Below are 18,955 nucleotides of genomic sequence, written 5' to 3' on the forward strand. Positions count from 1 at the left end.
GGAGAATCGCTTGAATGCAGGAGGCAGAAGTTGCAGTGAGCCGAGATCATGCCATTAAACTCCAATCTGAGTGACAAGAGCAAAACTCCTCAAAAAAATAAAAATTAAATTAAAAAAAAAAAAGGCCCAGGCGCAGCAGCTGATACTTATAATCCCAGTACTTTGGGAGGCCTAGGCAGGTGGATCACCTGAGGTCAGGAGTTGGAGACCAAGCTGAACAACATAGCAAAACCCTGTCTCTACTAAAAATACAAAAATTAACCGGTCGTGGTGGCGTGTGCCTGTAATCCCACCTACTTGGGAGGCTGAGGCAGAAGAATCGCTTGAATCCAGGAGGTGGAGGTTGCAGTGAGCTGAGATCATGCCACTGCACTCCAGCCTGGGTGACAGAGTCTCATAAATAAATAAATAAATAAATAAACCAGGTGCGATGGCTCACACCTGTAATCCCAGCACTTTGGGAGACTGAGGTGGGCAGATCACCTGAGGTTAGGAGTTTGAGACCAGCCTGGCCAACCTGATGAAATCCTATCTCTACTAAAAAAGAAAAAAATTACTCTCTCTCTCTCTCTCTCTCTCTCTCTCTATATATATATATATATATATATATATATATATATATAGACAGGTATGGTGGCGGGCACCTGTAATCTCAACTACTCAGGAGGCTGAGGCAGGAGAATCGCTTGAACCCGGGAGGTGGAGGTTGCAGTGAGCTGAGATCACACCATTGCACTCCAGCCTGGGCGACGACAGCAAAACTCCCTCTCAAAAACTAAAAAATAAAAGAAAAAATAAATAAAAACAAAATTTGATGCTTAAACAATTAAGCTTCATGCATCTCTTTAATTTTTCTTTTATTTAAACTCTAATTTCATGACAGATTAAGCTTCATGAATCTCAAAAATGTGTAGAACCCTCACTCCCAGCCTTCCCTCCCTCTCTCTTGTCCTTCTTTCTGATTTCTTGGAATCAGAAGGAAGATTCAGATATTCAGGAACCATCTCACAGGAGGCACCCAGGTGACGTGTCCAACATCACTCCACGCAGGTGTCCTTGGGTCCTGGGTGCCCAGGTTCCTGTGAATTGTGACCCCCGGCAGAAGCGTGAGCATCTGCAGAGGAACCTGCCCACCCAAAGCCAGGGAACAGCCAAGGCTGGCATCTCAGGGTGGCTGTGTGCCAGGGCACCTCTGACTTGCGCTGAGTCAAATGGACAAAGCCCGCAATGCACCCATAACCCAGATTCTTGAGACCCCGCTTGACTTTGGGAATCCCAGGCATTAGGCTCGGGGCAGTGTCATCATGGCGCTTGCTGGCCAAGTCAGGACACAGCCTAAGCCGGAATCTGCTGGTGCTGGTATAAGCGGTGAGTGGGCGTGTGGGTGGGGGTTGCGGTTAGGGTGTGGACATCCCAGAATCCAGGACTCTGTTCACAATTCGTCCACACTCCCTGCTCCCCTCCCTTACAGCACCTCCCTCCCGAGGCCTCCTGAGCCTCTAACCCCCAGATAAGGAAAGGGGTGGACTCAGTTGGAGTCCAGTGGCCGCTCCGGTCCAATCAACTCTACCTGGGGTGAGGGGAAGCTCCTCTGGCCGGGCTGCTCCCTCTGCAGGGCTGTGACTGGACAGATTACTCAAGAAAGGAAGCAGGTGGGCCGGAACGAACCCATGGTGCCACATAGGCCTCCGTTCTCATGCATATAAGTTTCCCACACTCAGGCAGGAAATGAAAATGCTTCTTGGACCCCCAAGGAGAATAAAGGAGAGGGGAAGGAGAGGAGGATTTTTCGGTGCTATTAATGACACTTTCAGCCTCCTGTGCATTTTTGGGACGGCTGCAGAAGGCAGTGCTGCGCCCCTACCCAGAACTAGCGAGTGCTTCCCAATTGGCCTCCCGCCTTCCTCTCGTCCTCTAGGGCCTCCATTGGCAGCTGTGCAAGGGCCCGGCCCTGCCTCTGTCTCTCCACACTCGCTGTGATACCTCAGGCCTCCCAAGCTCCGCCACGCCCTTCCCTCTTTCGGGAACAGCTGCCTTCCATCACCTTGGCTGCCTGGCTAATTCCTGCTCATTCCTTAAAGCCCTGTTTTGATTTCTCCTCAATAAAACTCTGACACCACCCTCCAGTCAGAATTAGTCACTTCTTTCTCTGTACGTTGGAAACACCGCTTTATCGTGGAGACTTTAAGGATCTCCAAGTAGAGAGACTCCTCTCGTGCAGGTTGTGCACCCTCTCACCACCGCGTGCGTTACCCGAGTTGTAAAGGGCGGTTCCCTGTGTCTGCCCAGCTGCACCGATACACCCAGCTGCGCACGGTGCCCAGCGCAGGGAGAACGAATGATCATCTGTCCAACGCGCCCATTTTCGGGTGAGGAAACTAAGGCTCCAACTCGATCAACGCACTCTTCTCTGTTGATTACCAGAAAAGTAGCAGGACAGGTGTCCGGTCCTGTCCCACGCTACCCCGGCCCATTAAGCCGGCACCCCGGCTCCGACCCCCGGCTGTGCCCGGCGCCGCCGCCTCGCCCGGCGGGGCCGCCCGGAGCGCCCGCACCTCCTCCCGCTTCCACCTGGCCCGGCCCGCCCCGCCCGGACTCGGGACTGGGAAGTGCGGCGACTCCCGGAACCAGCCATTGGCGCCAGCGCGGGGAGCTGGGGGTGCAGAGCTGAGGGCGCGGGGGGCCACGCGGGCGGCCCCCACCCCCAGCCTGGCCTGATCTGCGCTGCCGCGCGGGGGCGCCCCCTCCCAGGCCCGGCGCCACCCAGCCCCGCTCCGCCAGGTGCAGCGCCGCGCAGGGCTGGGCGGGGGCGGGGTTCGGCGCGCACCTTCAAGGGGCGGGGCAGGGGCGGTGTAGAGGCGGGACCACAGCCAGCTGGGCCGGGGTTTTGTGCGCATCTCCGGGGAGGGGCGGGGATGGGGCGGGGCCGGGGCGGGGCCGGGTCCGTGCACACCAGACGGCGGGCCGCCCCCTCCTCCCTCCTTCCTACTCCCGGCCCGGGATTAGCGCCCTGGGAGCCCGCGCCCCGCGGCCTCGCCGCCACACTTTCCTGGGAGCGGCGGCCACGGCGGCACCATGAAGAAGTCTTACTCAGGTGGGCTTCGCGCCCGGGGTGGGAAGGGGTCGGTGTCCCGGGACCAGCCCTGCTCACCTGAGCGCCTGCGGCCGGGAGTGGCGAGGCGCCCGCGGAGCTGAGCGAGTCCCCGCGGCGGGCACACCGCAGGTCGAATTTCTCCCAGGACAGGGCCGCTGTCGGGCCACTTTCGACCTGAGCCGAACGTCCCCTGCGCTGTCTCCAGCCCTCGCTCGAGTGTCTGAGGGGCTGCCCTGTGGGACGCTCCCTCCTCCTCGCCCCTTGTACCCTCGCAGGAATCCCTGACTTTCCAGGTCGGCCGGGTGCTTTGGGTCCCTGGTGCGTCTGTGTGGGTGGATGGGGTGGGGGCTGGGTGGAGGGGTGTTCTTGGGTTCAGCCTCCAGGGCTGGTGATCCAGGCCGCAGCATCCTTGGGGCACGGGACGGCCTCCAGATGGGACTGTCCAGCAGCGCCCAAACTTGGCGACTCGGGTTCGTGTTTTGCGCTCAGGACGCCCGCGGCTGACATCCGCACTCCACCCTAGCAGGGCCCTCCTTAAGCAGGCGGAAGGGGCCTGACTTGGGCCTCACCATGAGCCGGTTCAGGAGTCTTCATAAGAGGCTCCCGCTCTGGCACTCTGAAGTTCCATTTCACAGATGGGCACACCGAGGCCGCATGGGCAGGTTAAGGGAAATTCAGATCTTCATTCTTTGTCTTTTCCTTTCCTTTTTTTTTTTCCTTTGTGGTTTTCTCCAAAGGACCGAGGCAGGCAGGATCCTTTGTCCTCCTCAGTCCTCAAATTATAAACAGCGTCTCCTCTTCTAACTCTAGAAACCCTCTGTTTAATGTTCCTCCTTTAATTCATTCGAATAGAAAGTTGTCTGCCAAGGACCCATGAAGGACAGAATCATGGGCCTTAGTTGGAGGTGAAGGAGTCATCGCGGCCATCCCCCTGCCTTTGGGCCATTGTCGGTTTCCTCTGGCTTTCCATATTTAGGAACCAAATGAGTGATAAAGAATACCTTGTCTCAAAGAGGATTACGAAGAACTTCCCCGAAAATTCCCTTCTGGGTCAGTAGCTTAGAATTTCAACTTTCACCCGGTTGTTGCAAACAACATGGCCCTCTCCACACCCCAGGCACAGCTCTGTCAGGAGCGTGGGTGGGTTGGTGTGCTGGTGGGTGGGAGCGGGCTTCCAGGTGGCACATGCTTGGTTTTGGCACTGGGGCTTCCTCCCTAACATGCTCCAAATACTTGAGATGGTTGTGGGGATCGCGCGGTGCACGGCCCTTTCCTGGGGATCTCTAGCCCGCCTAGGGAGGGTCCGTTGCCCTTGGTTTCTTACACTTCATCTCCCACTGGTGGGTCCAGACAGTGGGGGTGACCAGGGTCCTCCCAGGTCGTGGGTCCTGGGCTTTTTCTGCGGAGACCCTCCTGCACAGATGCCGGAAGGACCCTGAAGCAGGCTTGGAGTCTCTGCACCTGCGGCTTATTTGGAGACTGGGAGACCATCACTTGTCCCTTTCTCCTCTCTTCCACACCTACGCCACCTCTCACTGGGTTTCTTTTTTTAAAAAAGGACAGAACCTTTTGCAGTAGGTGGAAGTAGAGTTTGTGGGGGGAGCAGGAACCAGCTCTTGTAAAGCAGCCTCGGTGGCTCCTTGTGTTTACCTAAAGGGGCGGGCCCCTCTGAGGATGGGGGAAGGGAGGACTCAGACCATTTCTGGTTTGCTCCCTGCTTGGCAGTGGCCCAAGGTGTGCTGGGTCACTGTGTTGCAGTCGTATGGGGTCAGACTGGTGGGGGCTGATGGTGAAGGTGGCCTCTTGCCCTCATTCTGAGTGTCCTGGAGCTCTCTTGGTAGCAGCTCTGTTCCAGGTAGGGGCGCTTGCAGGAGTCAGGCTGACCCCTCAACAGCCGTCAACACCATGAAATTAAGGAAAGCAGCAAAAGATGTTGAAAATCTTCCTAGTCTCTGACAATCCAAGGACAACAGGAAGGTTTTTATTTTTTCATCTAGATTGAGCGGGATTATTGCTTCTGGACCTGTATATGGGCTTCAGAATAAACTGAATGACCATAATGTTGTTCCTGGTAGAGCTGGTTTGAACACTCACGAGCCTCTGAAAAGGAAAAATATTTTAGAAGGATGTGTTGGGGCAATCTCAAGTACCGTGGGTCTGTACACAGTCATCGAACACACTTTATGTGTTGGGCACACACGGCCAGGTCTGAGTGGGTACAGAATGATAATGAGATGTAGTCCTTGCTTGCAGAGAACTTACATTCTCACCGGGAGTCAGGATGAGGGTGAGACACCAGCTCATTAACACCCTTCCCTCCTGAGCAGTTCATCCTCCAAATACTACAGGAATGCCCCGGAGGTTTTAGGGAGAGCTGGGCCTTGAGGAAGAAGTCTTGAGTAGTGGAGAATAAAAAGGGACTTGGCCAGGTGCACCTGTAGTCCCAGCTACTCAGGAGACTGAGACAGGAGGATTGCTTGAGCCCAGGAGTTCGAGGCTGCAGCACTATGACAGCACCCGGAAACAGACACTGCACTCCAGCCTGGGCGACGTCATGAGACCCCATCTGTAAGAAGGTCTTGTCCAATGGGGAAGGCAGCAAGGGCCCACACGGGGCAGCTGCAGGATATAGGGGAACACTGGGGACAGGCTCTCTCTAGCAGCTCCACTGCTGCTCCAGGCTTTCCTGATGTGCCTCACCTGGCCTTCTAGTGAGTTGGAGATAGTGGTAGTCTACAGGCAGTGTGGTCCAGTGGTTACACTTGGGGACTCAGAGCCGCCAACGCCTTGGGATTAAATCTCACCGGGCTGCGCCTCTCCCTGTGGCACAAGGTTCTCACCTCATGCATCTCATTTGCCTCATTTGTTTGTGTGTGTGTGTGTGGTGTGTATGTGTTTTTCTTTTCTTTTCTTTTTTTTTTTTTTGAGACAGAGTCTCACTCTGTTGCCCAGGCTGAATGATCTCAGCTTACTGCAACCTCTGCCTTCCAGGTTTAAGTGATTCTCCTGCCTCAGCCTCCTGAGTGGCTGGGATTATAGGAGTGCGCCACCACGCCCACCTAATTTTTGTATTTTTACTAGAGATGGGGTTTCACCATGTTGGTCAGGCTGATCTTGAACTCCTGACCTCGTGATCTGCCTGCCTTGGCCTCCCAAAGTGTTGGGATTACAGGCGTGAGCCACTGCCCAGCCTGCCTCATTTGTTAAATGGGACAGTGCTATGTTGTTGTAAAGGTTAAACGAGTTCATATTTGAAAAAGCTGAGAAATGCCTGCTCTGTGACCTGTTAGCTGCTGTCGTGATCGTGATTGTGATTGTCATTGACAGCAGGAGGATGGAGAAGGCTGGGGTTACGCCATTGCTAGGATGTTCCAGGAGCCTCCATGATCTTCCCTTACTGCAGTCAGAGTACGGTGCAGGGTCTCTCCCCCAGCCCGTCAGCACTGGAGCCAGCTGCACTGTACCCCCCGGTTCTCTGGGTTCTGAGTTTTGGGACTCCCTTTGCATACTAGGTCACATGGAACTTGCTGTTATTCCCAGGCTCCCCTGGAAACTCTCTGTGTGTGGCAGTGGCAGGAGGACTTACCCAAGGCCCATGAGCCACAGAAGCGGGACTGAGGTTGCATGGCACCCCCACTGGCACCTGGGAATGACTCTGGGGATTCTTTTTTTATTTTTTATTTTTTGAGATGGAGTCTCACTCTGTTGCCCAGGCTGGAGTGCAGTGGTGCAATCTCGGCTCACTGCAACCTTTGCCTCCCGGGTTCAAGCAATTCTCATGCCTCAGCATCCTGAGTAGCTGGGATTACAGATGCGTGCCACCGTGCCCAGCTAATTTTTGTATTTTTTAGTAGAGACGGGGTTTCACCATACTGGCCAGGCTGGTCTAGAACTCCTGACCTCAGGTGATCCACCTGCCTCAGCCTCCCAAAGTGCTGGGATTACAGGCAGGAACCACTGTGCCCGGCCACTCTGGAGTTTCTCTGTGGCTTTCAGGAGATTCCTGAAGGGGCACCAGCCATGATTCAAAAGCTCTATGCTGTCATGACTTCTGAGTCCTGAGCAGGGAGGGAGGCTGCACCCACAGAGGAAGCAGCTTCTGTTGTGATTCAGTACGCTGGCTCGCCGTGGTGGACAGGGCTGCACCCCCACCCAGCGCCCCAGGAGCTGACTTATGGGAAGGGCAAGGAATTGCACCCTCAGAGAACACTTCCCCACTTTGCCAGGCACTAACCTGGTGCCAGGCAACCATGGGAAGGGCACAAGCCCAGGGTTTCTTCCTCTTCTCCCCCAACCCCGTCTCCGTGCCTGTTCTCGCTGCCTCTTGCCTCCTCACGTCCACGCTTGTCTGCCCTGGCACATTCAGGGGACCTGGGCTGGAGAGAAAAAGCCACCTCTTATAGTTAGTCTGTGGCTCTGTCTGACTTGTGTCCTCCACCGAGGCCCCCCAGTGGTGAGACAGCTGGCTGAGCCTAAGTCCTGGGGCCAGCCCTCTCCCTAGTCTGTTGCAAAGATAGGAAGGCATGCCCAGGCAGGGGCCACCTGCCCTGCCCCCTCACGCCAACCGCAGGCACTTGCCCGTCAGATCTCCCCGGCCTGCCCAGAGGGGTTCTGATAGCTGAGGGCGAGGCACCTGGCAGCGGGGCATTGAGTTTGCGACAGTCCACCTTCTTCCTGGAACCGTCCCCCACAAGTGGGACCAACTGAAGCCAGGACAGGCGCAGGGGGACCCAGGATTGCCACTTCGGGGCAGTGGTCTGGAGTCCAGGTCCAGGTGACATGGGAGCCAACCCTCTGCTCGGAGGTCCCAGGTGTGTGTTTGCAGAGGACATCTCACTTGAGGACCCATGGAAGGGGACACTGCCCACCCCCTACCCGGTCCTTGGGCTGCCCTCCTCTGACACTCTCCTGCCCACCCATCCCAGGCAGCCCTGACAGTCCCACGGGACTGGGACCTAGAGGTGGCCCCTGTTTCCGCCCCAGTGTTTGTCCACAGGCAGCCTTGCGTGGGCTCTGAAGTTTGCCTAAGATGGACCTGATAAGGAAAGTTCAGTACACATCAGTGCAGGCCCGGCCTGGGGGTGATGATGGCAGTTCCTGGGCAGATCCCGCTGGTTTTAGGGTAGGAGGGGCTCCAGAGAGAGGCTCCAGGCCCCTAGGGGTGTGAACCTTTGGGGTGAGGAGGGAGGTGACACGCTGGGTTCCTGCGCCTCTGTTTGTTGGAGCCATTACCTTGGAAACATCCCAGCTCTAGGCGGTTGCCAGGGATTTATGGGGATCAGTGGGTGCCAATGCCTGGGTGAAGCCCTCAGGGCTTGTACACAGCACACAGCTCTGGGGCCCAGTGGCTCACTTCACTGTGTGAAGTGGCTCAGTCTCCGGGAGAGCCCTTAGCCAGGCAGGCCTGACGGCAACTGCCAGGTCATGGTGATCTGGAATCGCTGACCGAAGGGAGTCAGTCACGGTGGGTGCAGGGCCCCGGTGGGGAGCCATCGTGATGCCAGGCATGGGGATCGTGTGGCACCCAGGCCTGTGGGTGACGAGCTTCTGTGGGGACAGTGAAGTGCCCCCATGGCTGATGGGCTGGTCACCTCTGCCCCTTTCCTGATGCAACAGTTGTGCCCGTGTCCCAGGAATTTTGCCAGGAGGCCTGGCTGGCATTGGCCTGCTCTACTGGAGCAGCGCTGCTGAGCTGTGAGCTGCTTGTCTCCCTGAGGTTCCTAGGCCATTTCAACTCTCCATGTGGATTTGGTCATTCATTCCAGAATCGTCTGCCGGGTGCCGCTGAGTGTCAGGCTCTGTTTGCCTCCTCTGCTGCACCCTGGAGGCTCTGGGCACCAGCTCTGCAGGGTGGCCTGGCCATGGGTCTCCAGGGTAGAGCATGGCACTCTCTACTCCCAGCCCAGTTTCTCTCTGCCTATCTCCCTGACCCCACCCCGGGTGCAGGTCCATTCGCAGCCCCTGGGAAGGGAGTCATTGAGCTGTTGCTGGCAGGGGAGGGCGGCTCCCAGGCACTGCTTACCAATGGCCTCTCCGCAGCTCTGTGACAGCTGAGCTTTGTTCTCAGCCTAATCTGACCTGGTTCTCCAAAGCTGACTGTTGGCAGCCTGAAAACCTCCAGGACAGGAAACAGGAGTGGCGCAGGGAATGTAAGATGATCCCAGCTTCAAGTCACTGGGCCGCCCTTAGACCCAGGCTGCCTGCTGTCTCTGGCAGGTACCCAAGTCGCTTGTCATCCTCAGAGCAGTGTTGGCCCCGGGCCTTCAGTGGCCTTTGTGTCGGGGTGAGAGGAGCCCTGGATGGCCACTCTGCCCTGGGTGTGTGGGTCCCCAGAAGTGCTGGGTTAGGGGGCACAGAGGGCCAGAAACGCTCTGGAGCACTGGACTCTCTCGCTGACTCCTACCCCACCCTGGCCTGGGGTTTCAGAGAAGGGGTCCAGGCAGGAGTGCCATCTTTTCTCAATGGGGATGTGGCTTCAGTCTCTGCCCAGGTGGGTGCGTTGCTCTCTGTCTGGCTCCTAAAGAGGTCTGGCTCCTCGCAGGCTGCGGAAAGGACCTGTGATGAGGCCTATGCCCTGGCCGGGGCCCTCTGCTTTTCCCAGTGCTGCACCTGGGAACCAGGGGTTGGGCCCCGGAAGCCGAGGACGTCCCTGAATGCCATGCCTGGGCACCTGTCCTGGCCAGGCCAGGCGTGTTGGGGCAGCGGCTGAGATGGGAGCAGCAGCGTTGCCTGCCAGGTTTGAGATGGGCCCCGGGTGCGTGTGGTTACCAGGAAGGGCTGGGCAGAGCAGGCGGGTGGGCCGCCCCCGGGCCTTGTGCGGCAAATCAACCTGATCCTCATCCTGGGGCCGGGGCTTCCTTTCACAGCCTTCCCGTAAACTATGGCTCCTGTTTCCATCCCAAATCAGATCCCAGCAGGGGAATAATGTCCGTGTAACCCAAGCCACTTGGAAGTGGGTTACATCCAACCCCTGTCATCTTCCAGCTTGTTGAGGACTTGACTAACTCAACCCAGAGGGATTTGGAGGGTTGTCTGCAAAACCCACTAATAACAGGGGACTTCAGCTCTGTAGCCACAGGGTCTACAGAGGTGTCGGGCTGTCGGGTTATTGCTGGGAGGTGAGCCGGTGGTGTAGACACCGTGGAGGCACCGGTCGTGGAACAGCTGCAAGTGCACACAGAGGCCGGCATCGAGGGGTGGGGAGGAGGAGGTGGATTTCTCGCCAATGTTGGCATCATGTTGCCTCCAGCATCAGAGACCCAAGGTGTGGCTGACCTCGGCTGGGGTGATGAGTCATTGGATAACAGAGCCTTCCTGGTAGCTGGGGGTTAACGCTTTAACTGCTAGGCCTTTGTATTATGCTGCTTCTTTTGTTTGTTTTGTTTTGTTTTATTTTGTTTTTGAGATGCAGTCTCACTCTGTTGCCCAGGCTGGAGTGCAGTGGCTCAATCTTGGCTCACTGCAACCTCTGCCTCCTGGGTTCAAGCAATTCTCCTGCCTCAGCCTCCTGAATAGCTGGGATTACAGGCACGCGCCCCCATGCCCGGCTAATTTTTGTATTTTTAGTAGAGATGGGTTTCACCATGTTGGCCAGGCTGGTTTCAAACTCCTGACCTCAGGTGATCCTCCCGTCCCAGCCTCCCAAAGTGCTGGGATTACAGGCGTGAGCCACCACGCCCAGCTTGCATTATGCTTTTTTTTTTTTGAGATGGAGTTTCGCTCTTGTTGCCCAGGCTGGAGTGTAATGGCGTGATCTCAGCTCACTGCAACCTCCGCCTCCTGGGTTCAAGCGATTCTCTTACCTCAGCCTCCCAAGTAGCTGGGATTACAGGCCTGCGTCACCATGCCCAGCTAATTTTGTATTTTTAGTGTAGATGGGGTGTCCCCATGTTGGTCAGGCTGGTCTCGAACTCCCAACCTCAGATGATCTGCCTGCCTTGGCCTCCCAAAGTGCTGGGATTACAGGTGTGAGCACCACACCTGGCCTATGCTTATTATTATTACTATTTAATTTTTTAAGGAAAGCAATCTAAGCTATACGCTGTATCCCTTCTTTCTCTTTTGCTTTTTGTTGTCAGTTTTCTGTGTTACTTATTGCCAAACAACATGAACAGGAAATTGAAAGGAAAACTTCAACAATCATTGACTGTAACATTTCTTTTGTGTTCCATTCAGTGCTTGTTTGCACAGGAACATGAGATAGGATTTGATTTAATTATGAAAAAGGCATATATTTTCAGAGTTGCATACTCCCCATAGAATGAATGTTGTTGAATTCTGTTCTTTTCACTCGAAATTAGATCTCAGGCATGGATTTCATGATTATCAGTATAATCGTTCTTCAGAGTGGACATTCCATCATGTAGGGGACCATCCTCTCCCCAGCTGCTGGTGTGGACGCTCCTCCTTGGTGGTGTGGACGCTCCTCCTTGGTGGTGTGGGTCTGGGCCCTTGAAGGGTGATGTCCTGAGTAAAGATGTTACAGTAGCTGTGCTTATACATGCTTATAGCTTTGGGCCCAGGGCTAGGTGGAGACTGGCTTCAACTCTAGAGCTTGCTGTCTTAAATTATTATTATTTTTTTTTTGAGACGGAGTCTCGCTGTGTCGCCCAGGCTGGAGTGCAGTGGCGCGATCTCCACTCACTGCAAGCTCTGCCTCCTGGGTTTACACCGTTCTCCTGCCTCAGCCTCCCGCATAGCTGGGGCTACAGGTGCCCGCCACCACGCCGGGCTAATTTTTTGTATTTTTTTAGTAGAGATGGGATTTCACCGTGTTAGCCAGGATGGTCTCGATCTTCTGACCTCGTGATCTGCCCGCCTTGGCCTCCCAAAGTGCTGGGATAAAATAAATTCTTAGGGCCGGGAGCAGTGGCTCCCGCCTGTAATCCCAGCACTTTGGGAGGCTGAGGCAGGCGGATCATGAGGTCAGGAGATTGAGACCACGGTGAAACCCCGTCTCTACTAAAAATACAAAAAATTAGCTAGGCTTAATTAGTCCCAGCTACTACAGGAGGCAGGAGAGGCTGAGGCAGGAGAATGGCGTGAACCTGGAAGGCGGAGCTTTCAGTGAGCTGAGATTGCACCACTGCACTCCAGCCTGGGTGACAGAGCGAGACTCCGTCTCAAAATAAATAAATACATTCTTATACCCACTTGCATTATTTATTATTATTATTATTAAACAGGGTCTTGCTGTGTTGTCCAGGTTGGAGTGCAGTGGCGTGATCATGACCTCCCAGTCTCGACCTCCCAGTTTCAATTGGTCCTCCCTTCTCAGCCTGCCAAGTAGCTGGGACTACAGGTGTGCACTGCATGCCTGGCTAATTTTGAAAAAATTTTTGTAGTGGCCAGGCGCAGTGGCTCATGCCTGTAATCCTAGCACTTTGGGAGGCTGAGGCAGGCAGATCACCTGAGGTCAGGAGTTCAAGACCAGCCTGACCAACACGGAGAAGCCCTGTCTCTACTAAAACTACAAAATTAGCCAGGCGTGGTGGCGCATGCCTGTAATCCCAGCTCCTCAGGAGGCTGAGGCAAGAGAATCGCTTGAACTGGGGAGGCGGAGGTTGTGGTGAGCCGAGATGGTGCCATTGTACTCCAGCCTGGGCAACGAGAGTGAAACTCCATCTCAAAAAAAATTTTTTTTTTTGTAGTGACTGAGTCTTGCTTTGTTGTTGCCTAGGCTGGTACTGAATTTCCAGCCTCAAGCGATCCTCCTGCCTCAGCCTCCCAAAGCTCTGGGAGTACAGGCATGAGTCACTGTGCCTGGCCTCCACTTGCTTTGGCTACCTTTCTCTGTCTTAGGTAACCATACATTTCTCCAGGTAATTAAGAAAAGATTGCGCATGATGAGTCCCTTTTCTGGTATTTCTGGGATTGCCCCCAAAACCAGACAAGTGTTCTTACCTCGACATTTTCTTAAGAGTTTAATGAACGGAATGCCATTTTCCCTCAGTCTGCTGGTGCCCCTGAGAAGGCCCAGTGCTTCCTTGTTTGAAAAGTCATCCCCTTGTTGAGGTCTTTGATTCCTTTTCACCACTGGCGGTCATGCCGGGGGCTCCACAGAGCCACCCCTTCCCCATCTCTTCCTTGGCCCCTCAAGATGCATCTGTACCCCCGGAGATGTCTGTTTTCTTGGGCCACCTCTCCTGGCTGTCACTCACCCTGCTGGCTCGTTACTTGTGCAGCAGTTTCTTCTGGAACCCTCAGGCTCCTGCCATCTACCCTCTGCAGTCCCCGTTTTGTTCCTCTTGCCTCGGTCTTCCTCCCCATCATCCCTCTACCTATTGGTCCCCATCTCTCTCTATGGCACATCCCTGTGTTATACTCCGATGGCTGGATAAAGGTCGAGTGAAATGCATCTATCCCTTTGGTGACTGGGGTACCCATTAAGCAGAAGGGATCCAAGGCTGGCATAACCTTTTCCCACATCCTGGGGTATTGTCCTGTGGCTCTTCCTTGTTGGCGTCTGCAGTTTTTATTGTTTTTATTTTTTGAGATGGAGTCTCGCTCTATCGCCCAGGCTGGAGTGCAGTGGTGCAATCCTGGCTCGCTGCAACCTCCATCTCCCAGGTTCAACCAATTCTGCTTCAGCCTCCCGAGTAGCTGGGACTACAGGTGCATGCCACCATGCCCAGCCAATTTTTGTATTTTTTTTTTTTTTTTTTTTTTTTGAGACGGAGTCTCGCTGTGTCTCCCAGGCTGGAGTGCAGTGGCGTGATCTCGGCTCACTGCAAGCTCCGCCTCCCGGGTTCACGCCATTCTCCCGCCTCAGCCTCCCAAGTAGCTGAGACTACAGGCGCCCGCCACCACGCCCGGCTAGTTTTTTGTATTTTTAGTAGAGACGGGGTTTCACCATGTTAGCCAGGATAGTCTCGATCTCCTGACCTCGTGATCCACCCGACTCGGCCTCCCAAAGTGCTGGGATTACAGGCTTGAGCCACAATTTTTGTATTTTTAGTAGAGACGGGGTTTCCCTATGTTGGCCAGGCTGGCCTCCAACTCTTGGCCTCAGGTGATAGGTTCGCGTCGGCCTCCCGAAGTGCTGAGATTAAGGGCATGAGCCACCAGGCCCGGCCATGGTCGGCAGTTTTTGACCACTGGTCGTTCTCCGTGTGATCAGTGATCTTCCTCTTGGCCCACTGACCCTGCCCTGTTCATCTGCTCACCTTTCTCATGCATACTGTTTGTTCGTGGGGGATGTAATGGGGTCTAACCAGGAAATGGAAACCACTTGAGTATTAATTAATTAATTAATTAATTTATTTATTTTTCCCAAGACAAAGTCTTACTCTGTCGCCCAAGCTGAAATGCGGTGGTGTGATCACGGCTTACTGCAGCCTTGAACTCCTGGGCTCAAGCAATCCTCCCTTCTGAGCCTCCCAAGGGGCTTGGACTATAGGTGCACACGATATGCCGGCCTAATTTTTTTTTATTTTTTGTAGAGACAGGGTCTTGCTTTGTTGCCCAGGCTGGTCCTGAACTCCCAACCTCAAGCAGTCCTGCCTCAGCCTCCCAAAGTACTGGAGCTACAGGCATGTGCCATCACACCCTGCTAATTTTTGTATTTTTTTTTTTTTTTGTAAAGACAGGGTCTTACTATGTTGCCCAGGCTGGTCTTACATTCCTGGGTTTATGTGATCCTGCTGCCTGGGTCTCCCAAAGTGCTGGGATTATAGGCGGGAGCCACAGTGCCTGGTCCACCTGAGCATTTAGAACAGAAGGACTGAAAGGCAGGGAGCTTGTTACACAGAGGATCGGAGAGGTGAAGGCCGGACAGAGAACAGAAAGGCAATCGGCAGGAGATCAGAGTCGTGTAGACTTATGCAGCCTTCTAAGGGTATGGATGCAATGATTCACTCAGAATTTCGAGAAAGCAAATAACAACAAATGATAAATTATAAGCAGCTGTTAAATATCACAAACATCACTACATGTAAAAGAGTATCAGTCAAGTTACCTGTCATAGCTCCAAAGTTATATTTCTCCCACATTTTTGGCATTACTTCTTCAATATGATGACTTTGTAATATCGTTTTCTATTTTGAGAATAGAAAACTAATCAGGCTGGACACAGTGGCTCATGCCTGTAATCCCAGTACTTTGGGAGGCCAAGGCAGGAGGATCACTTGAGACCAGGAGTTCAAGACCAGTTTGGGCATCATGGTGAAACCCCATCTCTACTAAAAATACAAAACTTAGCAGGGCATGGTGGCATACACCTGCAGTCCCAGTTACTTAGGAGGCTGAGGTGGGAGGATTGCTTGAGCCCAGGAGGTTGAGGTTGCAGTGAGCCATGATCATGACAATGCACTCCAGTCTGGGCGAGAGACTGAGACCCTGTCTCAAAAAGAAAAAAAAAAAAAAAAAAAAAGGCCGGGCGTGGTGGCTCATGCCTGTAATTCCAGCACTGTGGGAGGCTGAGATGGGCAGATCACTTGAGGTCAGGAGTTTGAGACCAGCCTGGTCAACATGGTGAAACCCCATCTCTACCAAAAATATAAAAAATTAGCCAGGTGTGATGGCACATGCCTGTAATCCCAGCTACTTGGGAGGCTGAGGCAGGAGAATGGCTTGAACCCAGGAGGCAGAGGTTTCAGTGAGCCAAGATCATGCCACTGCACTCCAGCCTGGGCAACAGAGTAAGACTCCATCTCATAAATAAATAAATAAATAAATAAATAAAGCAAATTAATCTCCCTAGTTGATCAAATTTCATTTTTATTTTGGTAGTTGGGATGTATACAAAAGTGGCGGTCAACACAGAGTTGGTGGTGCTGCTACAATTTTTTTGTTCAAGAAACTCAGGAGTTCTGGTAAATCCTATTTTTTTTTTTTAATGTGATTCCCATCAAGAAAGAGAGAGGAAAGTGGGGGATATTGCTAATTATTTCTGTCCAGAGAGACTTTTCTGTTTTGACTCCACATTGAAGGAATTGAATCATTTGCTTACTACTTTGCCTCTGGTGATGGGAGTAATTTTCCACAGATTTGCTTCTGGACCTGTGCATTTCAAATCTTGCTTCTCTCCACTGCGCACATTTTTCCGGCGCCAGGCACCGCAGGATATGTTCGTGTCTTGTGATTTTTGATTCTGCGCGGTAGGTGGAATTGGAACGGTGAGCGGAGCGAGTATTCCTGGAATCCATTTCCGCACCGGAATAGCGAGCATTAACTGAACTATACATGGAAATAAATGGGAACTACATAAATATAACCCGACTAAAGCCAAACTAAATATCTTTCCAGTTCAACTTCTCCTTAGCAGGAGCCCCCACATGGCAGCAAGCCTCCGTTTCCACCTCACACGAGAGAAAATGTGACGGGCAGGAACTCAAGACTGGAAATGAACGGGGATGTTAATTGATCGTAGGGAAAATATTTTCCATTTTGTAAGTTTTACAAAAAATGTTTGACCCCGTGGACATGTGGTTAGGGCCCTTCTCGGTGCCTTGAGAGGGACCCATGCAGGCAGAGGAAGCGTTCTTTGCATTGCGGGGTGACCTGGAGATTGGCAGCAGGGTGCCACCACCAGCCCTAGGTCAGGGGATGAGAGGGAGGAAGGCCTGTGACCAGAGTCCAGGGGCCAGAGTCACCTGCTGGGAGCCCAAACAAAGGTGGGACTCTGGCAGGAGCTGGAACTACACAAAGGACCAACCCTCCTGCTGGAGACGCCGTCTTAGGCAGAGGAGGTGGAGAGCTCCCGCCCCTCCCTGGCTCCCACCTCCCAGGCTCCTCCCCAGCCTATCATTGGTTGAACCCAGCCCAAAGCCAGCAGGCCTGGGGTCCTGGACACCTGAGCCAGCAGAGGTCGGCATTTCTCCCATACAAAGGAGGGCACGAGAAGTGGGAGGCACGGAGGGGGATCAGGCCAGGACCTGCACAGGATGTGCAAAGAGAAGCTCCCCTCTCTTCCCACTCGAAATGGCATCTGCAGCCGGCCTCACTTCCCCACTGTTAGATAGGAAGAGGAACCTTGTTCCTGTCATCAGCTGCCACCCCCACGGAGGCCCCTTTCCTCTTTGGTCTTTGCTTGCAATCACTGGCGATGCTGATGGACCGTATCTTCTGGGGAGTTTGGTCATTAACATGGTTTCCCATTTGTTATGGACTGAACTGTGCCCTCCCCCTTGAATTCCTGCATTGAAGCCCTAACTCCCAATGCAGCTGTAATTGAAGATAGGGCTTTTAGGGAGGTAATTAAGGTTAAATGAAGTCATAGGGTGGGGCCCTAATCCAATAGGATTGGTGTCCTTGTAAGAAGAGGGAGAGACACCAGAGATCTCTCTTCCCCCCTCGCTTGTAAACAGAAAAAATGACCGGAGAACACAGCAGGGAGGTGGCTACAAGCCAAGAAGAGAGGCCTCGCTGGGAACCAACCTTGACGGCACCTTGATCTGGGACTTTGGGCCTTTCAAACTGAGAAATACATGTCTGGTGTTTAAGTCACTCCCTCCATGGTAATCTGGATGGCAGCCTGAGCTGACCAAAGCACCATCTGTATCAGCCAGGGCTCTCCAGAGAGACAGCCAAAAGGAGATAGATGGATGGATGGATGGCTAGATAGACAGACAAACAGACAGATACAGACAGATAGACACAGACAGGCAGAAAGATAAACAGGCAGACAAATGGCTAGATAGACAAGCAGACAGAGAGATGGAGACAGACAGACACATACAGGCAAACAGGCAGGCAGACAAATGGATAGACAGATGATAGATAGACAGGCAGACAGATAGATAGCCAGGCAGACAGATAGATAGACACACAGATGATAGGCTGGGTGCAGTGACTCTCACCTGTAATACCAGCACATTGGTAGGCTGAGGCCAGTGGATCACTTGAGGCCAGAAGTTCGAGACCAGCCTGGATAACATGGTGAAACCCCATCTCTACTATAAATACAAAAATTAGCTGGGCGTGGTGGTGCGTGTCTGTAGTCCCAGCTACTCGGGAGGCTGAGGCACGAGAATTGCTTGAACCTGGGAGTTGGAGTTTGCAGTGAGCCGAGATCACACCACTGCACTCCAGCCTAGGCGACAAAGTGAGACTCCACCTCAAAAAGAATAAAAAGATAGACAGATGATAGATGGATGATAGGTAGATAGATAATTAGATAGATAGATAGATAGATAGATAGATAGATAGATAGATAGATAGAAAGAAATGACAGATGGACAGGCAGACAGATAAACTGATTAGATAGATGATAGATGGATAGATAGAAGATAGGTGATGGATGGGTGGGTAGATAGGCAGATAGATGGATAGAAATATAGATAGATAGATAGGAAGGAATTTGTTAGGGGAATTGACTTATGCCATTGTAGAGGCCAAGATGTACCACAGAAGGCTGTCCTCAAGCTGGAGACCCAGGAAAGCCAGTACCATGGCTCAGTCCAAGTCTGCGGGTCTCAGATCTGGGAAGCTGTTGGTGTAACTGTTAGTTCAAGGCCAAAGGCTTGAGAGCCTGGGAGACTGCTGGAGAACTGGGAGTTATTTTTATTTTATTTTGTTGTTGTTGTTGAGACAGTCTTGCTTGCTCTGTCAGTCAGGCTGGAGTGCAATGGCACAATCTTGGCTTACTGCAACCTCCGCCTCCCGGGCTCAAGCAATTCTCCTGCCTCGGCCTCCCGAGTAGCTGGGATTACAGGCGTGTACCACCACGCCCAGCTAGTTTTTGTATTTTTAGTAGAGATGGGGTTTCACCATATTGGCCAGGCCGGTCTTGAACTCCTGACCTCAGGTAATCTGGCCGCCTTGGCCTCCCAAACTGCTGAGATTACAGATGTGAAGCACTGCGCCCGGCCGAGAACTGGGAGTTCTAAGTCCAAGGGCAGGAGAAGAAGACATCCAGCTCCA

The 18,955-nt window shown here is 53.3% G+C and overlaps 1 protein-coding gene across 3 annotated transcripts in view; it reads left to right on the plus strand.

Moving 5' to 3' along the window:
* Positions 1 to 2,978: 2,978 nt before the first annotated feature.
* Positions 2,979 to 18,955, plus strand: part of SEPTIN9 (septin 9) — a 215,261-nt gene continuing 199,284 nt past the window's right edge. For 2 of the 3 annotated variants that reach the window (XM_065532052.2, XM_065532055.2), the window contains exon 1: positions 2,979 to 3,094. In XM_065532052.2, coding sequence (XP_065388124.1) covers positions 3,076 to 3,094 — 19 coding nt within the window. In that variant the 5' untranslated portion in view covers positions 2,979 to 3,075. Of the gene's footprint in view, positions 3,388 to 18,955 lie in introns of all 3 variants that reach the window. The other variant, XM_074020661.1, reaches the window with a different exon arrangement.

The sequence above is a fragment of the Macaca fascicularis genome, chromosome 16, assembly GCF_037993035.2.
Source record: "Macaca fascicularis isolate 582-1 chromosome 16, T2T-MFA8v1.1".
NCBI lineage: Eukaryota > Metazoa > Chordata > Mammalia > Primates > Cercopithecidae > Macaca > Macaca fascicularis.